The sequence below is a fragment of the Rhinopithecus bieti genome, unplaced genomic scaffold, assembly GCF_001698545.2.
Source record: "Rhinopithecus bieti isolate Rb0 unplaced genomic scaffold, ASM169854v2 scaffold_60909, whole genome shotgun sequence".
Lineage (NCBI taxonomy): Eukaryota > Metazoa > Chordata > Mammalia > Primates > Cercopithecidae > Rhinopithecus > Rhinopithecus bieti.
The window spans coordinates 753,627-777,697 of record NW_016823619.1 but is presented as its reverse complement, the minus strand read 5'-3'; the positions used below and the strand labels follow the sequence as shown (position 1 = coordinate 777,697).

Genomic DNA, 24,071 nt, shown 5'->3' with positions numbered 1-24,071 from the left:
TTGCTGTTCTCCTGGTAGTGACTCAGTCTCATGAGATCTGATGGTTTTATAATGGGGAGTTTCCCTATGCAAGCTCTCTCTTTATCTGCTGCCGTCCATGTGAGATGTGACTGGCTCCTCCTTGCCTTCCACCATGATTGTGAGGCTTCCCCAGCCATGTGGAATTGTGAGTCCATTAAACCTCTTTCCTGTATAAATTACCCAGTCTTGGGTATGTCTATTAGCAGCATGAAAAAGGACTAATACAGCTAGGGGGTCCCCATCCACCTGAGCCCCCATGAACCTCTCGTGGGTCTACTGACTTTGGCCTTCTTGGAGTCTTTCTGTTTCATCTGTGCTGTTTCTTAGGAACCCTGCCCCACCTGTGGGCTGTGCTGTGAGTTTGAATTTGGAGTCTTCTCCATCTTCGTCTGTGCTGTTTCTTGGGAACCCTGCTCCACCTGTGGGGTGCGAGTTTGAGTTCGGAGTCATCTTTGTCTTTCGTCTGTGCCATTTCTTGGGAGCCCACCCAACCTGTGGGCTTTGAGTGTGAGTTTGGCTTCAGTTTCTGAGGATGCAGCTTTTCCTTCTTGTGTAATTAGTGTGACTCTTTGTCCCTCCCTTCCTTCCCTCCCTTCCTTTGTTCTTCTCTTTGCTTTCATCAAACATTTACTGAGCAGACACTATCTATAAAGGTGGGTCTTGGCTGCCACTGCCGCAGAGGCGTGCTGCACAGCAGAACCACTTTCCCTATGCCGGTCCTCCTGCCAATCCCAGTCACCCCCACCTTGCGGTCCACAGCCCCCTCTGCAGGCTGCTGGAGGGAGGGTGGACCGTACAAGCTCCTATGTGTCCTATGTGTGGACACCTGACCTGCTATTCCCCACTCTGGGAGCTCTCCCGCCCTTTCCATGAACACAGGGCCAGGCCTGGCCGGTGCAGCCCCTGTCCTAGCCCAGCGCTTCTCACCCCGCACCGTGCCTCACCCTGCAGGAAGCTCTTCCCCTCAACAGCTCCAAGAGACAGGAGTACCTGCAGATGCGCTGTCAATAAATACTTATTAATAACAAATTTGCAGATGACAGGACTGGGAGTGGGGTCTTCTCCCCATCCCATTAAAGTCCCACTGATGGTAACAGCCACCAACATTTTCTGGTAAGAATTTTGCCAAGTATTTTATATGTAATATCTCAGCTGTTACTAATACCAGTGCTGCATGGAAGGAATTATTATCCTCAATGTATTGAATAAAACACCTCTTCGACAAATGTGCCTGCCTGAGCCCATAACTAGGAAACACCTGAGCTGGATGTCGACCCTGGACCCTGGAGTGTGCTGGACTCCAAAGCCCAGGAGTTTTGCACACTCGCTTTGGAAACATGGTGATATCAAGGCAGAGAACCAAGAGTGGGGTTTACAGCATAACTGGATGAGGACTGGGCAGCTTGACTCAGGGCATTTGCAATAGAGGGGCCTGTGGGGAGCAGCTCACTGTGGGGAGAGGACAGGGGCTGAAGCCATCCTTGGACACAGGCCTGTGGTCCCCGTGAGTCACTGGGGCCTACGGTTCCCCTTCAGAACCACTGCCGTGTTTCTGTGGAAAAGGAGCTTAGGTCCGTAGTAGGTCCAGGGCCCTCCTGCACCAAGAAGGAGGTGCCTGGAAAGCCTCCGGGCAGCAGGTGGGGCTTGCAGGCCCCTGTGGGAAACTCATGCCCTGGGGAGGGAATGTCAAGAGCTGAGGGGACAGCCTCCAACCATTGTGTTAAAAAGCCATCGTCAAGGTCAAGGGTTGTCCTGATAGCTTTTATTTGCTTTTGTGTCAGGTTTGTTAAGGTTTGTGTAATTACATGATTTGTATGCAGTAAAATGCAGTTTCTAAGGGCACAGCTGGGGGACTCAGGAGGAGGTGTATAGTCCCAGAGCCAGGGCCAGGACCAGCCATGTCACACCCGGAAAACCCGGAGCTGGCGCCAGGAGCGGCCGTGTCACACCCGGAAAACCCGGAGCCAGCATCAGGACCGGCCATGTCACACCCGGAAAACCCGGAGCTGGCGCCAGGAGCGGCCGTGTCACACCCGGAAAACCCGGAGCCAGCATCAGGACCGGCCATGTCACACCCGGAAAACCCGGAGCTGGCGCCAGGAGCGGCTGTGTCACACCCGGACCACACAGAGCACTTCCTTGCCCTCATGGATTTGGTTCTGTGCTGCTGTGTCTGTATTGTAGCCACGGGTCCTGCGCTGTGTGGGCCGTGGGGGAGGCTTCGGCCTGCACACTGCCCTTGAACATCCTCCATGCGGGGCCGTACCAGCAGCCCGTCGCTTCTTATTGCCAGGTGGCATATCCCTGGAATGGGTGTAAAAAAGTCAACTCTCCAGCTGTGGATGTTTGGATTGTTCCGCTTTTTGGCTGTTGCGTGTAAAGCTGTGATAAACCGCCGATGCTGGTTTCCTGTGAGCCCCATTTTCTTTCCTCTTGGGTCCATGACAAAGCCTGTGATTTCTGGGTCACAGGAAAACTGTGTGTGCATTTCCACCACCAGGCTGAGCCGGCCACTTGCCTGCCTCCTCCCTAGCACTCTGCATTGCTGGGGTTTCCTCCCCAGCCTGTGGGTTTGTGGTGGTGTCCAGGTGGGGTTCTCCTTTGTTTATGCATCATGGTGCCGGCTGTCCCTTCCTACACTTACTGGCCGTCCCTTGCTCTTCTTGGGTGAAGACCAAAACATTTTACCTTTAACTCTTTTCCCACAACACATTGAGATTTTATTAACACACATGCACCTCATTGCTACCAGATTCATGATGAAACAGGAGAGTCCCCTGACTCCACTGGCAGGACATGTGACAGGGCGGTGGGGGAGTCCCCTGACCCCCCTCGCAGGACATGTGACAGGGGTGTGGCTCATCTGTTTGGCTGCTGCATGCTCAAAGAGCATTAGGGAAGGGGGAGCACACAGATAGGCAAGTGCAGGAGCCGGGGGGGAGTGCTTTTGGGCTCTGGTCCTGCAGTGGCATCTAGGGGTGGGGTGCCCATGACGCCCAAAGCCCCAGTGGGCGTGCTACAGTGTTCTTTTAGCAGATGCCACCCACAGATGGCTGAAGTATTAACCAGCTCAGTGCCCTGTTGATACCCAGGTTCTTATCCGGCATCTAGGAAGAATCAGGTCACACAGACAAATTGAAGGATGGTAAATGTGAGGGCTTTTACTGCTGGATGGAGGTGGCTCTCGGCAGGAGGGATGGGGAGCTGGAGAGGGGATGGAGTAGGAAGGGATCTTCCCCTGGAGTTCGGCCGTCCCACAGCCAACTGTTCTGACTGTCCGCAGCCGAACTCCTCTTGACATTCACATGCTTCTTCTCTTCTCTCCTCCGACACGCCACTCTTCTGCTCCTCTGCTTTGCTGCTTGTGGAGCCTGGGGCTTGGCGTTTGCATGGGTACAAGATAAGCAGGCATGAGAGGCCAAAAGGCAACATTTGGGCACAAAAACGGGAATGCCTGTTCCCATTTAGGGCCACAGGTTTCCAGGCTTGAGGGCGGGGCCTTTGCCGGGGAACCACCCTCTTCCACCCAGTGTTTTTCTGCCACCTGCCCATGTCAGTGATGCTTTTCTCAGAGAAAACTGTCGTTGCAATGCATTTAACATTCCATTGCACTGTCTACATCCCCGAGATGGCTGGGTTTGGCCACACCTGGAGCTCGGGCCTGGCTGCCTTGCACACTCTCCTAAAACATCTGCCCCAAGACACAGCAGCCTTGTCTGCTGCCCATGTTGTGCCTGTGTCCTGGGTGCTCTGTAAATATTGGCTGAGTGAGGGACTAAATGAGCAGTGAATCACATGACAAGCCCTCTGCTGATGCCCTGTGGGCACCTCCCTGGTATCATTCCAGTGAGTTGGGAGCTGTGGAGAGGCCCCGCACTGCTAGGTTTAGGCACCTTTCTGACTTCATGCTCTGGTCAGCCACTGCCTCTCGTATTCAGGGTCTCACTGCCACATGGAGCAGCTGAGAGCTGGTTTCCCGCACGAAATACGTCTGCTGCTGAGCCTCGGGGTGTGGAGTTTCTCATCTGTCTTTTCCTCTGTGCCTTGGGCCACCGTGCTCTGTGTCTTTAAGCAGGAAGAGATTTTAGCCCGACCCTTCATTATTTTCTGTTTACATTTTCCCAGTTAAATTTTACATATAGCAGAAATCCATAGACTTTAAGTATTCAATTCTGTGAGTGTTGACAAATGCACCCAGCATGCAGCCCCTGCCTGTGCTGTGACTTACAACATTTAAATCACCCAGAAAGTTCCCATGAAACCACATCCCCACCCCGGAAACGACTTCTCCAATTCCTCGGCATGAGATGCTTGATTTCTCCAGGCGCAAAGCCTGCTGTGGTGGTTTTCCACAGCGGTATTTAATCTCTGCCTCCGCCTCCGCCTGTCCGCTTGCCGAGTGTGGATGGTGTGTCTCTGTTTTGAGTGGGGTTCCATTGAGTGGATATGCCATGTTGCAAACCCACTTTCCTGGTGATGGGCTTTTTTCTTTCTTTCTTCTTCAGTTTTTGGCTCTTAGGAAGAAAGTCTCTAAACATTCTTGTCCAACCATTTTTCTAGATTGATGTTTTGTTTCTCTCAGGCTAGTGTCCAGGAGTGGAGTTGCTGTGCTGTTGAGGTGTGTGTATAAGGAGCCGCAGGGTCTGGTTTCACAGGCGTGGGTGAGCGTGTGGGTGGCTCTGCAGGCTTTTCCTGGAGTGTTCTTGGCCTGCAGCGTTGGACTTTTGAGTTGGTGTTTGTGGAGAGTTCTATTTCCAATGGTCTGTCCTGGAGGCGGCTCCCTCCTCCTGACACAGAAGCTTTGCGATTGCATCTTTGGCGTTTGAGACCCAGCTCTCCCTCTTCACCGCTGCTAGGACCCGGAGCAAACCCCTCAGCTCTAGACTCTGTTTCCTCATTTTGTGGTGGGGATGGTAAGTGCATTTGCCTCAAGGGTCAGAAGGGCCAAGGGTCAGAAGGGTCCTCTGCAAGGGTCAGAAGCGTCCTCTGCATGAGCCCTAACTCCAGCGCCGGGTGTGTGGACATCGTGTGGCCACCGTGGAGCAGTCGTCACACTCTGCCCGCTTCCCTCAGGGCCCAGCCCAGCACCCACGGCATCTCATCTTCTCATCCATGCATTCGAGAGTTTTCCATGCACCAGGTAGGCAGAGACAGAATGCTGGGCTTGGCACAGGCTGAGACGCAGAGAGACGGGAGGGCCCTCCCCACACTCCCATCCAGAGACGGTGCCCAGATGCTGCCGGATGAGAGCGTCTCCCTTTCCTGGCCTGCACACTGGCTGCTACTCCGCAGGTGCATGGGCTGAAACAGTTGCTATTTATTTGAATATTTCCAATCCTGCTCCTCCTTCAACTTTCATCCAGTAGGAACTGGCTGCACTGCAATGTAATTCTTGATTTCAAAGGTGGATGAATCACATTAATTTCACAGAAAACAACCATCTCCAAACCCAAAACAACCCAACATGGGTGCCAGGAGAGACTTTGTTGGCTTCGGTGGCAGCTGGTCTGCTTTTCCCTCTGAAGAGATTAAGTAAAGGAGCTCTTAGTAACCTTTGTGTGATACAAAGATGGTCCGTCAGCCTTTGGGCCCACTAGTTTACTAAAAAGAAATACTTCTTTCTTTCAATCAATAGAACTGTACTTGCTGAAGATAAACTTGCTTAAGAACGTGCTGGGTAATGCTATGAAGTTAATGTTACTCACACTCAGTTGGAATAGAAGTGCCTTCAACCTTTTAGCAAAAGCAAGAGCAAATTATAGCAAAAAAACTCATTTCAGAAGTCATCTTCCTGTAGAACAGGCCGGGCCCCAAGGTCAAGGCATCCATTTGGCACTCTATTTCCATAATGCAATTCCTAAGCGTACGGGCGTCAGAGGGAAGTACATCAGCTGTCACATTAGTCTTATAAATGCCCATGTTAATGCTGCTTTACAGACAAGGCCACCTTGGGGGTGTGGCCACAGAAGTTTCCTCTGCATGGAAGTCCTTGATTTAAGACACCGCTGGGTGGAACCCTTGGCCATGCTGCCGTGTGGAACACGTCCCCCTGGGAGCCTCCCCATAGTGGCCCTGACCAGTGTTACCTTTGGTGTTCTGGAGTGGCCAGGTGGCTCCAGATCACGGGAGGGATGCCCGGAAGCTGTCAGGTCAGGGAGTCTTAGCAGCCCTGTGTGGCCGCTTAGACCCTGGGTCCTGAACCACAGCCTGGAGAACTGCCTGTCAGGACTGTGCATGCCTTTTGATTTGTTTGTTTAATATTTTTTTTTCCCTGCACTTAAAAGATAATGCAAGCTGTATAAAAAACAGAAATGAAAACCAAAAGGGAGATGCCCATGAAGCTAAATCAGAGGGTGACTAGATGCTGGGGCTGTCTTGGGGCACTCCAGGGACCAGCGTAGGGGGGACTGACTCCGGGGACCAGTGCAGGGGAGACTAGCTCCAGGGACCAGCTTGGGGGAGTCCAGCTCTGGGGACCAGCATCGGGGGAGACAAGCTCTGGGGACCAGCATTCGGGGAACCAGCTTGGGGACCAGCGCAGAGTGGGCAGGTGAGACTCCACGGGGACCTGTTTGAGCTGCTGGGGCTTGGGAGCGAGCCTCCCTCTGTGTCTGCAGTGCTCAGCCGGAGGTGCCCGTCCCCAGAAGGTGTGGCCCTGCGAGGGGTCTTCTGCACATAGCCAGTGCCCAGGAGGGCTGACGGCCGAGGTGTCTGTGGCGTGATTCACAGAGCCTCATGCCCGGGGCCGCGACGGACGCTGAGTGCGCTGCTATGTCCAGCTGTGTGAGGTTCATCTCTCTCCCTGTCAGAATATTGCATCCTTGGGTTTATATTTCTTTTTTCAATAAGTGCTATATCATGAGCATGTCACGTTATCTGTTTTAGAAATATGATCTTTAATGTGTAATTTAATTATTCACCTACAGCTGGAAATTCCTTTGTTTCTTGATGTCTGATTTTTAAGTAAGTAAAGCACATCTTTGGAAACAAACGGTTTTCTACATATGAATAATTTCCTTAGAACATTCCCCCAGAAGTGAAATTCCTAGGTCACTCGGTGTGTGCATTTTTGAGAGGTGCTGAATTTTCCTTGCGAGAACTTGCATGAAGTTCCTCTTTCAGCACAAGCGTGAGGTGCTTGTTGCACCACAGGGTCATCAATGTGGATGTTTATTACTGAAGAATTTTAATCGTGCAGGAAAATATGCCTCCTGTTTTGGTTTTCATTTCTTATGCTAACTTTATGTTTTCTTTTATGAATTTTATTGGTAAAATTGTTACAAATGTTTATCAAATACAACATAAAGATACATTTTATTCTCATGTATTTAAAAATCAAAGGTTAAATCTTCATGAAGTGAAATTAATCTTTTTTTTTTTTTTTTTTTTTTTTTTTTTCTGTCCTTTGCTTATTTAGGAAGGCTTTCTTATTATAGGATCTGATAACTATTCACCTAATTTTTTCCTACCTTTTTTTCACCTAAATTTTTCCTACCAAAAAAGGTTTTACTTGAATACATCTAAGCCATTAGAGATCTGTTTTGCTGTCAGGGGCACTTGGCCGTGTTACCCTTGTCCACACGTGTGGGCACGTGTTTCTTTCCTACGCAGCCACATACCTGGTCAAGTTTATTCCTAGGTATCTGAAAATTTTTTGTTATGACTGAGTGAGATGATTTTTTCTCGTATTTCCCAAATGGCAATTGCTGCTACATTTTTACTTTTTTTCTTGCAATGGGCTGCTCTACCAAAACTCTTTCATTTTGATAGTTTGTTTGGTTCCTTAGAATTCAAAACAGTTGCATGTAAGGGCATTTTAAAATTGTTAATTTGGTGTGGTTATTTAGTAAAATCTGAATCTTTGATGAGCATCTTTGGAAGTGGAAGTTTTTTGTATTCCACCTTTGCATGTTGCTTTCTTTCATATATTCTGGTTCTCCCAATCTTTATTTATTTATTTTTATTTGATTATTATTATTTTTTTTGAGATGGAGTCTTGCTCTGTCACCCAGGCTGCAGTGGCACGATCTCGGCTCTCTGCAAGCTCTGCCTCCCGGGTTCACACCATTCTCCTGCCTCAGCCTCCTGAGTAGCTGGCATTACAGGTGCCCGCCACCACGCCTGACTGATTTTTTTTTTTTTTTTTTTTTTTGTATTTTTAGTAGAGATGGGGTTTCACCATGTTAGCCAGGATGGTCTCCATCTCCTGATCTCATGATCCACCTGCCTTGGCCTCCCAAAGTGCTGGGATTACAGGCATGAGCCACTGTGTCCGGCCCTCCCAGTCCTTATTTATTTATCTTTTATTTTTATTTTTGAGATGGAGTCTCTCTCCGTCACCCAAGCTGGAGTGCAGTGGTACAATCTCAGCTCACTGCGACCTCTGCCTCCCAGGTTCAAGCAATTCTCCTGCCTCATCTCTCGAGTAACTGCCACTACAGGTGTGTCACCATACCTAGCTAATTTTTGTATTTTTAATAGAGATGGGGTTTCGCCATGTTGGCCAGGCTGGTCTCAAACTCCTCACCTCAGGTGATCTGCATGCCTCGGCCTCCCTAGGTGTTGAGATTACAGGTGTGAGCCACTGTGCCGGCCTCTCCCAGCCTTTAAAAGGCAGTTGTCTTATGCTGAATCCCCAGTCAGTCACTGCCATGTATCAGTTTCTCCCGCAGTGCTGAGCACCTCGTTCCCATCGTCTGCAGCGAAGCTCGTGTTCTCATCGGCTTTCATGTGACTGAGTTAACTCTCCCCGGACAGTTCTGGCCTTGGTGTTTCTGACCCAGCCTCCTGCCCGCTGCGACCACACTGTCCTCTTCACAGACCTCCTTCTCACTCCGTCTGCCGCCCAGTCAGGTTGGGACTTCTGGCCTGGGGTGCTGTTATCTTGCTTTTTATGGTTGTCATTTTCTTAAATTTGAGAACACAAATCAGATGCTTTTTAGAATTTACATGGGTTTCCAACTGTAATTTTAAAATCTATTTATTTTCCTGTACCTTCAATGTAGGTTTGCCTTTTCATGTTACAGAATCATTTTGTAGCTCGTATGGTTTTTCTGTTTTGGTGTTCCAACTTGTGTGTTTGTAACTATATTTTCACGTTTTTGTCCTTGTAAGGGGAAATGTGTAATCAGGGCTGATATTTACCAATAAACACATTGGTGAATGAGCAGCTTCCCCTTGGCCCTTTTACTTTCTCTCCTGGACAGTGGGAGGGGTTTCCTCTTGGTTCAGGTGGATGCCATGGGTGGCCTCGAGTCAGCCTGGTGCTCATAGCATCTGCCCAGTGGCCCCAGGTTGGGGGGCCCTGTTCTGACCCCCTGGCACCCTCACTGTGTGTTGGGAAATTCACTTTTTGACATTCTTGTGTATTAGGGTTCTCTAGAGGGACATATATATATATATATATCCTATTAGGTACATAAACAAGTATGTATATAACTTTATATGTACGTATGTGTGTGTGTGTGTGTGTGTGTGTGTGTGTGTGTGTATATATATATATATATATATATATAAAGGGGAGTTTATTAAGTATTAACTCACATGATCACAAGGTCCCACAATAGGTCATCTGCAAGCTGAGAAACAAGGAAGCCAGTCTGAGTCCCAAAGCTGAAGAACTTGGAACTTGGAGTCCCATGTTCGAGGGCAAGAAGCATCCAGCATGGAAGAAAGATGTAGGCTGGGAGGCTAGGCCAGTCTAGTCTTGTCACGATCTTCTGCCTGCTTTTATTCTGGCCATGCTGGTGGCTGCTTAGATGGTGCCCACCCAGATTGAGGGCGGGTCTGCCTCTCCCAGTCCGTTGACTCAAATGTTCATTTCCATTGGCAACACCCTCACAGACACACCCAGGATCAAGACTTTCCATCCTTCAATCCGATGAGGTTGACACTCAGTATTAATCATCACACTCGGGTTCCTCTGGACCCCACACAATTCCTGCCTCTTCACCTCTGTCTGGAAGAGCTCTCCTCCTAACATTACAGTTCCTGTGTGGTCACAGCAAGGAGGAAGACTTGAGGACGGTGGGGCCCACCTAGGCCTTGGGTCTCTGAGGGGCCTGCAGGGGAGGGGGCTGAGCGCTGTCCCTCCTCCCTGGGGAGCCCCCTGCTGCTCTGTGCCATCGTCCTTGGACATCCCTGTGCAGCAGAGCATTGGCTTGCTGGTTTCCACAGCTGTCATTTCTCAGTTACCGTGCAGGCGGGCCGGGCCGGGAACTAACAGTTTCGTGTGAACTTGACCTAAAAGTCCACACCAAGCTTTTCAAAGTGTGGCTGTCAGCTTCCATCATGTATGGAAACCCTACTTCTTCTACCCAGTCATCACTGTGATCACTGTTAGCACAGTCAGTGATGCTGGTAGGAATATGATTTTTTCTTTTTCAAGAAAGTTTGGAATGAAAGCTTTAGGTAGTCTCTAAGCAAAGCCAAGATTTGCTTCTTTGAGGTCAACACCAGAGGGGGCCTCCCAGGGAAGCTGTGGCAGCCATTACAGGGTCCTGCTTCTTTCCTGGTAGGGATGTTCCAGGCGGGTTTAGCCTGTTGCCGAATATCCCAGGAGGCCAGTGCAGGAGCCTCTTGAATCAACCTGTGCTGTAAACGCTTGCCCTGTTGAAGTTATGGAATTACAGGACAAATTCTCTGACTTAGATACGCAGTGGTGTGGACAGTAAAGCCTCATCAATCAGATTCGTATTAAAATGCTCGGTGGCTTCTGGTGCTGGTCAAATATTGTTCATTCCTTAGCTCAATTTGAAGGTTTTCCTCCTCTGGGAAACTTGCAGAAGGGAAAGTCAAACTCAGAAATTTGGTATCTTGAAACAGGAACACGGCCCTAAGTTAAGGTGGGAGCAGATGAGCCATTCCCAAACGCTGCTGCCACGGATGAAATTTGTAAACCGTCTGGAGAAACGGTCCATATAATTGAACCTTTTGCAAATGAACTCATTATGGAGAGAGCTGCATTTTAGAGAGGAATGACTGAGCAACCGGTGGGCTCTGGGCCAAGGAGGTCAAATGACTGTTCCTTCATTCCGATACCCATGGATGGGTTCAAGAGCGTATTTTTTACTCTCTGGAAAAAACTAACATTAATAGAGCTTATCCCAGACCACTTGGGGCTACTTCCGAAGGACAGAATGCCAAGGCTCGCTTACAATGTAATTTTGTCATCCTTCACCCGTGAAGAGCGAACCCAGGGTGAATTAAGCAGGCGACTGATGTGCTCCCCGGGAGCCCCGCACAACTCCAGCACAGTGCGAGCACCACTGCCCAGCCTCCCAGCTGGCCGCCTCCATCCTCTGAACCACCAGGTCCTCCTGCCCCCGATGGCTGTGGCCTTTCCTTTTCCCGCCATCGAGGATCTCCAAGCACCGCAGGGCTCAGGTGAGGGAAGTCAGCAGCTGTCTAGCATAGCTTCTGTATTTTACAGGTGAGAACACAGGGCTTGGAGCATCGGGGACTCATGGCCACATGGGGAGTGAATGCTTGTGTGTGGACTGGAGCCCTGACCGTCCACCTGGGGCATCTGTGCCCACGCCACACTTCCCAATTCAGCTGCCGTAGCAGCAGGAGCATGCTTGTGCCCGGGCCAGTTGCCTCCGAGTACCAGGGCTGGTTGACCGAGGAGAAGTCAGCCCTGTGGGTGTCCCTGCAGCTGGGGCACGAGTCCTGAGCTTGTGTCTCATTCCAGAAGCTGTTGCCTTTCCTAGGACTCTTCTGATGGAGAGGTCAGTGTTTCTCCCCTGAACCCCTAAGCTATGCTTTGCAGTCCTGGGTGCACGGGAGCGGCACTGCCAGCACGGATGGGCTATGCAGCAGAAACACTCCCTGGAACTGGCAAAGGCATCGCTTTGCTGTTTTGAACCCTATTTGCTTTCCTTGCGATGTCTTCGGTTATTTTCATGGTTTATTTCCATTCACAACACCCTGGAAACAGAAATCAGCTAAACGACAGCAGCTCTGGATCTCCGGCAACCAGAAGCCAAAGACAAAAAATTCAGGAATGAGAACCTTGGCCGTCAATGGCAACTGACTTCAGAAATTGAAAATGTCCTTAGGACGAGTCCCAGCAAACGTGACAGAAGAACCACCCACGGTCCACGGCCCCACGTCCTTCCAGCCATGTGCACCTCGGACGGGGGCTGCTGGAGCTCCGTGTTCAGGGAAACGAGGCGATGTGGGCTTGTTCCTCGGTTGCCATGGCGATTCCTCATTATCTCCAGTCACAGAGAGAGCCGTGTGCAGGGTGTTGGCAGCTTACACATGTGCTGCGGCTTCTCTCAGGGATGCTGTGTGTGTGTGTGCGCGCGCGCGCGTGTGTGTGTACACGTTCATTGGGCTGCGGCTTATCCCAGGAATACTGTGGGTGTGACTGTGTGTGCGTGTCTGATGCGTGTGCAACGCATGCACTGGGCTGCAGCTTCTCCCAGAGATGCTGTTGGTGGTGGGTGTGATATGCACGCATCATTGGGCTGCGCTTCCCCCAGGGAATGCCTGTGGTGTGTGGGTGTGGTGTCACGCATGCATTGGGCCGCGGCTTTCTCCCAGGGATGCTAGGGGTGTGTGAGTGTGTGGTGCATGCATGCATTGGGTCTGCGGGCTTCCCCAGGAGATGCTGTGGTATAGCTGTGTGTTGCGTGTGCATGCATGCATTGGACTGCGGCTTTCTCCTAGGGATGGCTGGTGGGGTGTGTGGGTTAGTGTGTTCATGCGGTGCATTGGGCGTGGTCTCCCAGGGATGCTGTGGGTGATGGTTGTGTGGTGCACACGTGCACTGGGACTGTGGCTTCTCCAAGGGTGCTGTGGTGTGGGCTGTGTGTCGTGGTGCAGGTGCCTGCATTGGGCTGCGGTTTTTCTCCCAGGGATGCTGTGTTGTGTGTGTGGGTTGTGCACGTGTGCTTGGGCTGTGGCTTCTTCGCCAGTGATGCTGTGGGTTGTGCATGTGCACGTGTGCATTGGACTGTGGCTTCCTCCTGGGGGTGCTGTGGGGTGTGGTGATGTGCCACGCCGTGCCTTGGAGCGGACTCATGCATGCCAGTTCCCTAACGTGCTTCAACACCACCTGATCTCTGCCGGAGCGCGTGCTGTTTCCATGGAGCAAACTGTGTTTCCTGTCACTGCCAGCTGATTGATCTGATATAGGGAATTGATGTCATGTGATTCTTTTGTAGGAAGAGAGGGAGAGAGACAAAGGGAAGAGGGAGAGGAGGGGTGGAGGAAAGGAAGAGAGACAACGGAAAAATCATACCGCTTGTTGGTTGGTAAGGAGCTACAAAAATTGCCGATTGTCAAAGTGGCTGGATGAGGTCTACCTCCAGACCCGCTGGCTCCAGAGCCTGGAAATTCCCCCACGTTTATTCCATCTGAACGACGGAGACTTTGTGCGCGAGTGTCGGTCACGTGAGGACTTGCAAGGTGGTTTCCCACTTGTGTGATTCCTAGTCCTAATCTTGGTGAAACGCTTTTGGTCCCTGGGGTTTTTTGGTAGATTGGTGGTGTGAAAGAGTGAAGGCTATTTTTAAAATAGTGTGGAATAAACCACCCAAATTAACCATTACTTTAGGGTGAGAATTGTTGTGTTGTATGTATGTGTGTGTGCATATGTGTGTGTGGTATAAATGTGTGTGTGGTGTAGGTGTGTGCACACGTGTATGAATGCGTGTGTGGTGTGTGCACAAGCGTGTGTGTGTATGAATGCGTGTGTTTGTGTGTGGCCAAGCGTGTGGGTTGTATGAATGCGTGTGTGGTGTGTGCACAAGCGTCGTGTAATGAATGCGTGTGTGGTGTGTGCACAAGCGTGTGTATGAATGCGTGTGTTTGTGTGTGCACAAGCGTGTGTGTGTTATGAATGGCGTGTGTTGTGGTGTGGGCACAGCCCGTGTGTGTATGAATTGCGTGTGTTGTGTGTGCACAAGCGTGTGTATGATGTGTGTAGTGGTGTGGTGCACAAGCGTCGTGTGTGTATGAATGCGTGTGTTGTGTGTGCACAAGCGTGCGTGTGTGTATGAATGTGTGTGGTTGTGTGTGGCATATGTGTGTGTGTGTATGAATGTGTGTGTGGTGTGTGGCTGCAGTGTATGAATGCGTGTGTTTGTGGCACAAGCGTGTGTGTGTATAATGCGTGTGTTGTGTGGTGGCCAAGCCGTGTGTGTGTATGAATGTGTGTGTTGTGTGTGCATATGTTCGTGTCGTGTGTATGAATGTGTGTGTGGTGTGTGCACAAGCCGTGTGTCGTGTATGAATGTGTGTGTGGTGTGTGCACTAAGCGTGGTGTGTATGAATGCGTGTGTTGTGTCGCTGCACAAGTGGTGTGTGTATTGAATGGCGTGTGTTGTGTGTGCACAAGCGTTGTTTGTGGTATGAATGTGTCGTGTGTGTGCACAAGCGGTGTGTGTGTCATAATGTGTCGTGTGTGTGCATATGTGTGGTGTGTATAGAATGTGTGTGATGGTTGTGGTGCACAAGAGCGTGTGTTGTGTATGCAATGCCGTGTCGGTGGGTGTGATGGCACAGCGTCGTGTGATCGTATGAATGCGTGTGTTGTGTGTCGCACAAGTGTCGTGTGTGTCATGAATAGCGTGTTTGTGTGTGCACAAGCCGTGTGGTGTGTATGAACTGTGTGGTTGTGTGCCAAGCGTGTGGTGTGTATTCGTGGTATGATGTGTGTGTTGGTGTGTGCCACAAGCGTGTGTGTGTATGAATGCGTCGTGTTGTGTGTGCACAAGCGTGTGTATGAACTGCGTGTGTCGTGTGTGGTGTGGCAAGCGTCGTGTGTGTATGAATGGTGTGTGTTGTGGTCACAAAGCGTGTGTGTGTTGACTGGTGTGTTGTCGTGTGGCACAAGCGTGTGTGTGTATGAATGTTTGTGTTGTGTGTGCACATGCATATGCGAGGGTGGTTGTATGTAGTGAACCTGTTGCTGTGAGCTGCTTGCTCAGGTGTGACTATTCTCATGCTGTTCTCTTATTTCTTTTTTGGTGGAAGTCAAGTGTCTGTGATTTTCCAGGCCACAGTCCTTGGCAGGGTGTGTATTTAGAGGTAAACATGCCTGGAGACCTCCGTGTGTGGACAGAGAGAAGGGAGGAGCCCAGGTTATAGACGATGGCCCACAAACATGTCCGGGGCTTGGACGATGACTTCCCAGCTGTGCGAGCAAAACTCCCGGGATCTGGTGCTGGGACGGAGAATTATGCATGGAGAGCCTCACTCTCAGTGTGGCAGCGTGAAGTCTGATGTTTAATTGAACATCTGTCTGCCTTTAATATGAACCTCATTATTAAACTTACATGTGACTGTCTCTGCTTGTATTCTCAGATCTTAGGAGATATTTAAAAAATTGATTTATAAACCAGAAAAAGAGACATTCTTGGTCAGACTTACCTGAACATGAAGTGACAAAGGGGGCTCTGCAAACCCTGCTGGGGGAAGCATGGCTAGAGGCAGCGTGTCTGGTCTTAAGGCATTGATTTGGTTCCCAAAGCCCCATTGGCTAGAAGGTCACTGACTACGTCATTGTTCACCTTTCAAAGAGAATAATGAAACAGCATCCGGCAGGAGACGATGTCTGGGGAGGGAGGCGTGTGTGTGCGTGCCCATGTGCACGTGTGTCTGCGCACATGTGTATGTGGTTGTCTACCAGCCTGCAGTCCCCTCTTCTGTTGTATTCTAGTCCACTGTGATCAACACCAGAGGCTCCTCTATCCACTCTCTCCATCGGCCACCTCCTCTCCCTAACTTGCCAGAGGCATTCATGGAGACCAGACACTGGGGTCCCTGACCTGCCAGAGGCATCCATGGAGACCCAGACACTGGGGTTCCTGAGCTGCAGGCCAGCCGCTTCCCAGGCCCTTGCCCTGCCCCCTCCCGACCTCTCCTGGCTCTCTCACCTCGGAGCTCTGGAGGCCGAGCACCCTGGGGCACCCTTTGTGTCTCACCTTGGAGCTCTGGAGGCCGAGCACCCTGGGGCACCTGTGTGTCTCACCTCGGAGCTCTGGGGGCTGAGCACCCTGGGGCACCCTTTGTGTCTTACCTCGGAGCTCTGGGGGCTGAGCGCCCTGGGGTGCCCTTTGTGTCCTACCTCGGAGCTCTGGGGGGCTGAGCGCCCTAGGGCCCCCTGTGTGTCTCACTCCATCAGCATGTGCGGTTGTCTCCTAGGCAGGCGTGCTGGGTTACATCTGTCTGGGAAATATGATGCTCAAGACTGGGTGAGGCCCTTTCAGGTCAGGTGGTCAGGAAAGAGCTCCCCAGGAATTGTGTGCAGGCTTTGACGGGGCAGCAGGACCTCTCTGGTCAGGGAATGAATTCAGAGCCGTGGGCTGAGTTTCACTTGTATGTTTTGTTTTTTCCGAAATTGGGCTCGCAGTGGCTCCAGTGTGGGTGTGACTTAGTTCCAGAGGCTCTGGAGGAGGCAGCCTCCCCAAGCAACCGAGCGTCGTCCCACAGCCTCTCGGGGCCCCCGAGCGTCCTCCCGCAGCCTCTGGGGTGGAGGCTCAGTGAAGGCCGGCGAGCTGCTGTCCATGGTGCTGGCCGTCTGGCCCCAGGGAAAGGGCTTTCGAGAGTGGTGCTCCATGGATTCTGTCCCCCTCGGCTTATGATGCGTGGTGCGCAATCCTGCGGAGACACCTGGGGCCCGCTCTGTTCCACAGATCATGGGGACCAGGGCCACCTACAACATGGTGACCTGAATTGCAATTGTCTCCAGCGATGTCATTTTGAGACTTCTCTTTAATTCCGACTCTTAATTCTGAGTCAAGGTCCCCAGAGGGATGGTGACTGAGTCAGTCCCATCTGGGGCTTTGGGGCTACTGCCCCTGGGATGTTTGGGCCCCAGAAGTGAACACTGACCCTTGCAAATCCTCAGGACTTTCGGACCCCTGCCTTCTCCTTTTGGACCCCCGCCTTCTCCTTGCGGACCCCCGCCTTCTCCACTGCCTTTCACCTGGACGTGAGTTCCCTAATTGTCTGCACTTTCACCAGGATGAGCGTGGCTGTGTTGGACGAACCTGACTTACGATTCTATACACACATCCAGTTATTTCCTTAGAATATATCTTTAGCAGAGAAACTGGGGCTCCTGGGGCTTGGCCATTTAAAAATTTTCAGTAATGTTGCAAATTTGTCCTTTGCAGAGGGGACACCGTATTTGTGCCCAACAAAATGTAGACGAGTCCATGTCACTCACCAGCAACCTGAGTTATCCCACAAAGTCCTTTCCCTTTCTGAGGTCTGATGGGCAGGATTGTCACATTACCTTAATTAGGCCATCTTTAATTACAAATAAAGTCAAAAGTTTTCTTCTCTCTCTGTGTAAATGGGTTGCAGACATTTTTTTCTTCCTGTGCTTTGGGATCAGGGTGGCCTGAAGAAAGTGCCAGGCACAGGGGCTCTGTCCCTTCGTCCTCCTGCCACATAGGACAGTGCTGGCCTTGGGAGACACCAGGCTGAGGCCGGGCAGGCGGGGCGGCCTCCTCCGCCTCCTCCTCTGGACAGCCCTAGGGCGGAGTTAGGAGAGCTGGGGCGATAGCTGGGGCGATGGAGGTCCAGGAGAGGTGGTGCCTGCTGGTGCAGCTGTGGCTTCTCTGCATTTCTGGTCTGGCTGGGCTGTTTGTTGATGGAAAAGAGGCTCAGGCTGGGAGGTTGATGGTAGCACAGGTGCGGGGATGGGATGAGTGACACAGAGAGACAGAGGAAAGATCGCACCCATGATGGAGAAGGGGCCGGGATTCGGTGCCAAGCAATGAAAGGAGGAGAGAAGGGAGATGAGCTCCCCAGGCAGGGTCCAGGCTTGGCGGGAAGAGCCCGGAAGCGGGGGATGAGGGAGAGGCAGGGTTCAGGCAGAGACACAGTGAGGACTGGGCAGTGCCGGCTCAGGTTCTCGGGAAGGCCTGTCCCAGCCTGACCGTCTGTGGTGAAGGTGAGCCTCGCCTGGCTTCAAGCATTGACCTTCCTGGGGCCCTTGTTGGTGTCTGTGCTGGGGGGACACAGATCCATGCCTGCCTAGGATCCCCCGGGAGGGTCCAGGACTGCCCCTGGGTCCGTGGTGGGCATCTGCTAAGAGCCTGTGCTGTGGACAGGGCTGGCTCCAGGGCTCCAGATCGTCTGTGACTCGGCTGTCTCTAGAGGACTGTTTGGGTCTCAGGTCTGAATATTGGAGCCCAGGGCTTCGATAGAACTGGGCGGTGGGGATTTCTGCCAGGTGTGGATGGCCTGAGCAGCAAGAAAGAGCAAAAGGGGTTTTCACAACGTCCTTCTCCAGCCAGCTGTGATGGGGCCTGGCAAGGATGGATAAGGAGTCTGTGGGTTGTCCCGGGGAGGGGTGGACACGGCGTCTGCAGGTCGTCCTGGGGGAGGGTGGACATGGGTCTGTGGGTCATCCTGTGCATGGTAGACACTGGGTCTGTGGGTCATCCCAGGTGTGGGTGGATGCGGGGTCTGTGGGTCATCTGGGTGTGGGTGGACGCGGGGTCTGTGGGTCATCTGGGTGTGGGTGGACGTTGGGGGTCCTTGGTCGTCTGGGTGGTGGGTGGACCGCGGGGGTCTGTGGGGTCGTCTTGGGTGTGGTGGACGCGGGGTCTGTGGGTCATGCGCTGTGCAATGGTAGACACTGGGTTGTTGGGTCGTCCAGGGTGTGGGTGGCCGGTCTGTGGGTCGTCCCAGGTGTGGGTGGACGGCGGGTCTGTGGGTCATCTGAGTGTTGGTGGACGCGAGGGTCCTGTGGGTCCATCTGGGGTGTGGGTGGACGCGGGGTCTGTGGGTCAATCCTGTTGCCATGGTAGACAGCTAGGGTCTGTGGTTCTCCCAGGTGTGGGTGGACGCGGGGTCTGTGGGTCCGTCCCAGTGTGGGTGGACGCGGGGTCTGTGGGTCATCTGAGTGTGGGTGGACGGCGAGGTCTTGTGGGTATCTGGGTGTGGTGGACGCGGGTCTTGTGGGTCATCTGGTGTGGGTGGCTCGCGGGTCTGTGGGTCATCCTGTGCCATGGTAGCACTGGTGCCTGTGGGTCGTCCAGGTGTGGGTTGGACGCGGGGTCCTGTGGGTCGTCCCAGGTGTGGGTGGACGCGGGGTCTGTGGGTCGTCCCAGGTGTGGGTGGATGCGGGGTCTGTAGGTTGCCAGGGTGTGGGTGGATGTGGGGTCTGTGCATCATCCTGAGTGAGGGCGGAACGTGGGGTCTGTGGTCGTCCTGGGTGAGGAAGGATGCAGCGTCCGTGTCCCTCTTCGTATGCTGCTCTGTAAGGGGCGGTGTGAGATGCCCCTGAGGGGCTTGTCTTCTTACTCTCTACTGCCAGCATCTCCAATGTTAGGTCTTGGGCACCAAGGAGGGGCTAAGCTAAGGTGCTGTATATTAAAAACTGTCAGAGGAAGAAGGCCATTCCATCAGCCTCCTAAATTAATGTGGGCCTGGCTGCACGTCGGTGCCTTCTTCAGGCATCTGGGCTCTCGCTCGGGCTGCCATTCTTAATCATATTTTAATTTTCAAATAAATTGCTTTCATTACCTGTTCATCGACAACACCACGTGTGCATTACTGCTCATTACTGTGTGTCGGCTGCTGTGCTGAGGCTGGGTTTTGAAGTAGCCACGGTCGCAGTGCAGTAATTAATGATGATCCATGTTGGTTTTACAGAATTATTATTCTGTTTAATCTTGGAAAAAACAACCTAGAGTGTCGCTGTGTTGCCTCCAGCTGGAAAGTTGTCCTCCGGCTGGAAATCCGTGAAGGCCACGGGAGTCCTTGGGACAGGCCTTCGTGTTGACCTGGGAGCAGTCGTTTTATGGCTCCAGCTGGGTCTCCCTGGCTGGCCGAGCGGAGGGTCTGGGTGGCACTGAGGACCACCTTTCCTTTGTGACTGTGTGTTGGCCTTGCCAATGAGCTCTTGGCCAACATGATACCGAGTTAAGTTTTCTTGAAAAAACATCCACCATTTAAAGAATTCATTTCCCGCTTAAGATCTGATCCTGTTCAAATCTGATCCTGTTCAAATCTGATCCTGTTCAAATCAGATCCTGTTCAAATCTGATCCTGTTCAAATCAGAAGCCCAGATATTTTCAGCATCAGTGCCGGTCGCCTCCGTAGACTTGTGTCTGGTTAAAGTTGTGAGTGTTGATAGCGTCTTCCCACCTGTGCGTGAATCACTCTGGATTTCTGGGGTCTTTGCAGGGACTCGCGGCCATGGCCTTGCTGGTGGGGCCCCCCGGAGGCCGCCTGCTTCCTGTGGTTGGGTTAGCTATGCTAGGGCCTTGAGGTCATGCTCATCATAAACCTCATAGTCCAGACTCCTTAGAGTGGGGATGGCGTCTCTCCCATCCAGTTTCTCATTCATTCAGTAAACCTTTTATCACTTCTTAAAGACTTTCAGTAACATATACATAAGAATGACTATTCTAATCATTTTAGGGCTATAGTTCAGTGGCATAAAGGACATTCACGCTGCTGTGCAGCCATCACCACCATCCACCTGCACAACTTTCTATCCAAAACAGAACCTCTGTGCCCATTAATGCTGACTCCCCTCCCCAGCCCCTGGCTGCCCCCACTGTACCTTCTGCGAACCTGACCATCTGGGGACCATGGATTGGTGCAATTGGAGCACATGCCCGGCCACAGCTAAACGCTGAAGGCAGCACCGTGAGCTCAGGGCTGGTCCCTGTGTGGACCCTGTCAGCGTTTCCTTCCTTTTTGAGGCGGAGTCACATTCCGTCGTGTAAATAGACCATGTTCTGTTTCTCCAGCCCTCAGTGGCTGGGCGCTTGGGCTGTTTCTGTGTCTGGCTTCTGTGAATAATGCACCATGAGCGTGGGGGTACGTACATGCACATATTTCTTTGAGTAATTGCTTTCAAGTTTGGTGAATTTTCATGAAACCATTTCTGTCGGCTGAGCATTGAGATAACTGGGCTTACCCCTGCTGGACGCAACGCACCTCCTGTCTGGTGAGCTTCCTGCCCTGGGACAGGCCCTTCTTTCTCCCCAGAATGGTCCCTGGAATCTTAGGGGACATAAGAACTGGGTCCCAGTCGCTTGGCAGTGGCTGCTGCATGCTTGCCGGTGGCTGATGGCTGCACAGAGAAGCTGCCTTCCTCCTCTCCTGCCGCTTTTCTTAGCCCCCGCAGCCAGCGGTGCCTATGTGACGCCCTCAGTGATTTGGGTGGACGTGGGCTCCACACAAATGCAGGTTGCTAAGCACCCTCAAGGCCAGTGTTGGGCCAGCCCCTGGCCTCGTCCGGGGTCTGGCCTTGGGGTAAGCATAGCCTGGCATCCACCAAGCAAGCCAGGAAGCCACCATTTGTGTCTATGATTTAGGCACCTCCTGCCACCTCCACACAAAGAGTAAAACCCACCCCTGAAATCACTGAGGTGCTGCCCCAGGGCAGCAGTGACAGCTTGGCCCTCACCTTTGGGGTGATGTGGCTGGGCCAGGGAACCCACAGACCTGCCACAGAAGCCTGCAAGCTGGGCACTCACTGCTGGGCGTCGTTTTGTCTCCTTTCTCTTTTATTATAATTTGGATGCTTTCCTCCAGTAAGCTCTACCTGCAAACAAGCCCCGTGTTCACACCATTCGTTCAGTTCCTCTTCTGTCCTCAAATCTTGGTTGCTATTTTCTGGTTGTTTGCACAGGACCATTGAATTTTGGAACTGGAGATGTTCCTGCCATTGGGTTCCACTCTGTTGGAGTGTTGTTTTCAGAAAAACAAACTCTGCAGTCCAGAGAGGCCTGGCAGCCAGACGGAGGCCGCTCTCCCGGCCAGCACAGAGCCCGCCTGACTGTGCTGGGCCCTCAGATCTTCCCAGCCACAGTTTTGATGATGATTGTGATGGGTTTTACTTGCTCCACAGAAGCTTTCTCCCAATCAGTCCATTTCTCCTGATTTCCCCACAGAAAAGCTAAGAGAAAATTTATTAGAAATTGTTTCTACTTTTTTAGCTCTTTTCACCTTTTGCTTTGTTATGTTATGAATTGTGCACCCATCTGGCCCCTCAAATAAAATGTGGGCTCCCTGCAGGCACAGGCTCTGTCTGGCTGATCTTTGTATTTTCTTTGCACACAGCACTTAGCACGGGGCCTGGATGGTGGTGCCCGTTCAGCATCGGCGTGTTTATTTAAGAGGTGTGCATGGTGTTCTTATGTGCTGGGCGGTAAGCCTGGTGCTGGCAGCATTGGGTGAGGACTTGACCACTGTTGTTTTTGATTATGTTCAGCTTTCCTTGTCCAAAAAAACCGAAGGAAGCAACAAAGCGATACTCTATGAGATGATGAATTTGAAGTGGGAATGTGAACGGGAAGGAGAGAGGAGCAAATGTTCCCACAGAGTTCCTGCGACTGAGCCTGAAGGTTGCCTTTGAGCTCCCGGAATTCAGGATGAAAGGGGGCAATGAAAGTTGAGTGGGGTTTGATAAATAAAAGATGCATGTAGGAGGTTAGACGAAGGGGAACAAGTGACTTGTTGGCTGTTTTAGATTCCAGAGGAAATTGTTGTCAGCAGTGATGACCAGCTTATATTCTCCTTATTTTCAGAAGTGGCGATCTTTCACATTGGATGTCCTATATCCCGACTGTGAAAATTTTAATCTTTTATTTAAATACCATAAAGACAGCCACGAAGACATTTTCCATTGATTTATACGTGTGTGAAAATTCATTGTGGAACCACTTGCAATTTTCCATAATAAAAAAGCTTTGATTGAGGGCTCAATCACTGTGAGCCCATGACGGCTGCTAGGCTGGGTGGTGGTGCCTGGAACCACCCATTCTGTTTTGAGGGCAGATGGACAGAGAAGCGGCAGGGTCATCATCAGCCTTTGGCAAGAACAGCCTTCTCGCGTCTCCACGTGGAGGGTTCGCATCGGCCCGTGAACGAGGTGTCACCCCGTCACCTTGGGGCTCACACTCATGCTCTTCCCCTGGGTTCCCTGGATGCTTCCTTCAGGCTGGCACCTGTGCAGGTGGATGCTCCCTGTTGCCATCTGGTGGTGAGTACTGGGTTTTGGATGCAGCCAGGGTAGTTCTGCAGAGTCCAGCAAATGGGGGTACTCTGTCCCTGGCTCTTAAGGACATCCCCCTGCACTCCTGCGGGCTTCTCCACCGCGTGCTTCTGGGGCCCAGCCTACCTGACTGCTCCTGCCACTCCTGCCACTCCTGCCATTCTTGCTGGTGGCCAGCCCATTGCAGGGCTACACTGCAGTTGCATTTCCTGAGTTCTCTGTTGACACAAACAGACAGATGACACAGTGTGAGCAGCTGGCAGAAGAGTGTGAGAGAGGCAGGCAATGCTCACAGCTCAAAAAAGCTAAGTTACAGACACTTATACTGTAACACCCTAGCTATCATCATGCAAACACAGAGCATTTAATTGGAAAGGATCCTAGAAAATACTGAATTCAGTGGCCTCAGTTTAGGAAATGGAAGCACAGAGAAGTGAAGTGATTTGCCCAAGTCTGCGTAGCAGGCCGGTGGCAAAGTGGAATGAGAATCTGCCCTCTTAGTGCCCCATTCAGTGTATTTTTGTTCTTTCTGGATGAAGAAATCTCTTTAGCATTTATTGCAAGATGGGTCTGATGGTGATGAATTCTCTCAGCTTTTGTCTGGGAAAGAATTTCTCTCTTCTTTGTATTTGAAGGGTAGCTTTGCTGGATACAGCATTCTTGGGTGACAGATTTTTTTTTTTTTCCTTTCAAGACTTTCAAAATGTCATCCCATTTTCTCCTGGTCTGTATGGCTTCCATTGAGATGTCTGTTGACGGACAAATTGGAGCTCCTTTAGATGTTATTTGCTTCCTTTAGGGTCTTCTCTTTGTCCTTGGTCTTTGACAGTTTAATTATTAAAAGCCTTAGGTGGTCGTATTTGGGTTGAATCTGGTGTTCTCTGACTTTCCTGAATCTGGGTATCTGTACCTTTCTCAAGTTTCAGAAAGTTTCCTGTTATTGTTTCTCTGAGCAAGTTTGGTGCCTCTTGTTCTCACTCAGCTCCCTCTTGAACACCAGTAATTCTTGGATTCGGTGTTTTGAGGTAATTTTCTCTATCTTGTAGGTTGTCTTTCATTCTTTGTGCT

At 51.5% G+C, this 24,071-nt stretch overlaps 1 protein-coding gene across 1 annotated transcript in view; it reads left to right on the top strand.

The window, feature by feature from the left end:
- The first annotated feature begins 20,766 nt into the window (after positions 1–20,766).
- Positions 20,767–24,071, top strand: part of PTPRN2 (protein tyrosine phosphatase receptor type N2) — a 719,533-nt gene continuing 716,228 nt past the window's right edge. Inside the window, exon 1 of the mRNA XM_017861671.1 lies at positions 20,767–20,821. Coding sequence (XP_017717160.1) covers positions 20,803–20,821 — 19 coding nt within the window. The 5' untranslated portion in view covers positions 20,767–20,802. The remainder of the gene's footprint in view (positions 20,822–24,071) is intronic.